Here is a 2,915-nt window from a genome sequence, read left to right on the forward strand (position 1 = left end):
GATTCCCTGTAAAGACTTCTCTGTTGACACCCACCCCTTGGCGCTCATATGACCTTATGCAGTTGCGAGCGCCGTAAAACCCTCTACTATATAAACAAAATAAACCCCCAAAAATGACTTCCAACTGTTGTGTACACATTTGAAACGCAATATTTCAGTGTGGAGGAAAATATTAACAAAAAAAGTTGTTCAGTTGTTGTTTTTTTGGATCATCCTGTATATTTCCTCCTTTTTGTGTTTTTGTTACTCTCTTTTGTAACTCTGTTTATGACTCTCTTGAAACACCTATTCCTAATCTTCGGCACTTTTATGACCTGTTTGTGCTTTAAGTGCCGAAAAACTCTTACTAAAGCAAATGCAAATGTTTTTTCCCTCTCACAATGATCGGTCACTCAATGACGTTAACAACCAAAGTGGGTTGTTGGAGAGTGCTCTATCTGGTGTGGTTTGTTCTTTCTTTCCTATCAAACATCTCTCGTCCTGTACTCTCTTGCTTCTTTGTTAATTTTGCACGTTACTGTCTTGCAACGTCTATAATCTTTGGCACTTATATGACCTTGCTGCGTTGCAAGTGCCGTGAAACTTTCTAAAACTAAACCAACCGCCAACTACCACTCCTCTCAGTGAGGCTAATGTTATGATAATTTTCTCCCGTTTTCTTCTTTCCTACAGTGAGAAGCCTCTGAACCTGCCCAGTTACCGCCGAGTCAACGTTTCTGCGGGTAAAAACAGCCGGGAGCTCGTCGAGACACGCAGATCCTTCAACTGCTAAGTAACCAACTAGAGGTAATCATCGAGACGCGCAGTCCTTTCTTTCAGCTCATCCGTCGAGACACGCAGCCCCTCCAGGTTCTAAGTACCCAAATTCGAGGTCACCGTGGAGACACGCCGTAGGCCCATCGTCCCGTCCGTCGGCCAGCTTCTGACGTTTATGGGGTCATCGTGAATCACCGGCTGGTTCTCGTTACAGGAATAAATCCCTCTCTCCCCATCTAATCCACCCCTCCCCCTTTTCACCCTCCCCTCCCACCCTCCCCATCCCCGGGACAGCGTTTGTTGACGTGTCTGGGATGAGAGGCGGAGATTCTACATCCCCCTCAACTCCAACAATAATAGCAATATTTCCGCGGATAGCGGCCACCGGACGAAAATACTGAGGCATTTTTTTTATTGTACTTGTGAGAAATATCGTGTCGTGCAGCAAGATTCGTGTAGTAGTGCAGTGGGTGCTGGGAGGTAGCCGGACATTTCTACCATACACTTTTGAAACTCCAGCCATAAAGTATAGCAAGTCATTCCGTGAACGGATTTGAAAACTACCGCTCACACGACCTTATGCAGTTGCGAGCGCCGTAAAATTCTTACCACACACAAATAGCCGACGAGAAAGGGTGGTGTGGTTGTGAGTCATTGTGTCTGTGAGTTATAGAACATCGGTCGGCCTGAAGGTCAAGGTGAGATCAGAGGTTCCGAAAGTGATGGGCCAGGACGTGAACAACACGTGACCGACACGTGACTACCACGTGACCGACACGTTACCGACACGTGACCACCCTCCCAGAAGACTCTCCACTGATCTCCATTGCTGACTGTCAGCTATCTGATCACGTGCCTGGTCGTAGTTTGTGAACCGCGTGTAACATAGGTTCTCAAAGATCTGTGTGACGTCAAACGTCTGTGTGACGGCAAAGGTCTGTGGTTTGACGTTAAAGGTCGGTGTGACGTCAAAGATCTTTGTTTCTGTGACGTAGCTTGTCAAGGACCCGTGTGACGTCATGGCCTCCACCAACAGACTCCGCCTCTACGACATCAATGCCAACAAGCGAAGCGACCTGATGGGTCCCCGGGTCCACCTCACCTCACCCCCGATCCCCGCTTCCCCCACCCTCATCTCCCCCGCGCACAGCACTCACTCCTCAGTCTTCTCCCCATCACCATCCCCATCCCCATCCCCACACTCCTCCATGTTCTCCCCGTCCTCCCTCTCCTCCCCTCCCCCGCGCTCCCCACGCTCCCCGTCCCCGATCCCGTCTCCCTTCGAGCCGCCGGTCGCTGTGGAGACCCGGCACGACATCGAGTACACGCGAGCCCCGGACACCTTCCCGTGCGGTCACGTGCTGTGCCACAACTGTGTCCGAAAGTTTATGCGGTTGCGACAGAGGTCCGGCTACTCGCGATGTCCAGTCTGCCACAGGCGTGTAGACGCCGACGCCCCGCTCCAGGCTATGGGCATCCCCACAACCAACTCCAGCAGCAGCAGCAACGCCAGCAGCGGCTACGCCTCGGATACACCCTCCAGCCCGGGTTGCTCTTTCACGGAAAGTGGTGGCGGTCGTGGTGGTGGTGGGGGTGTAGGAGCGTCCTCTCGAAGGGACTCCTACCCGCCCCCTTCCGACCCCACGCCCATCTCACTCCTCAACAACTTTGACGAGATTGTGCAGAAGTTTAACGGGATTAACGGAAACCTGCGTCGCCTCAAGGACGAGAGCGTCCAGTCCAAGTCGATGGGGATGACCTTCACCAACACCCAGTGCCACCTGTGTATGGAGAACCACGGCACCCTCAGGGTGGTCCAGGAGTACAACAGGCTGGCCGTGCGGCACGAGCGACCCAACGCCTGGAGTAACTACTTCTATAGGTGAGAGATTCACACACACACACACACACACACACACACACACACACACACACACACACACACTCACACAGACACACACGGACGCACATCTGACTTTGGTTCTTGGGAAAAGGCACTTTACACGAACTTCCTCCCACTTGGTTCGGTCCTATCGGAGACGGACGTTAAACTGGGAGGTTCCGCCCCTTATATTAATAACCTAATAGTGTTGATAGGGGCGTTAAGCCCGTACCATTTCACTATTTTTTTCACAGACGCACACACACACACACACACA

The 2,915-nt window shown here is 51.7% G+C and overlaps 1 protein-coding gene across 1 annotated transcript in view; it reads left to right on the plus strand.

Moving 5' to 3' along the window:
• Nucleotides 1-2,915, plus strand: part of LOC101852693 — a gene marked incomplete in the record, with an annotated part of 48,499 nt that overhangs the window by 38,809 nt on the left and 6,775 nt on the right. Inside the window, 1 exon segment of the mRNA XM_013082522.2 lies at nucleotides 673-2,638. Coding sequence (XP_012937976.1) covers nucleotides 1,776-2,638 — 863 coding nt within the window.

Source organism: Aplysia californica, unplaced genomic scaffold (assembly GCF_000002075.1).
Source record: "Aplysia californica isolate F4 #8 unplaced genomic scaffold, AplCal3.0 scaffold00179, whole genome shotgun sequence".
Taxonomy (NCBI): domain Eukaryota; kingdom Metazoa; phylum Mollusca; class Gastropoda; order Aplysiida; family Aplysiidae; genus Aplysia; species Aplysia californica.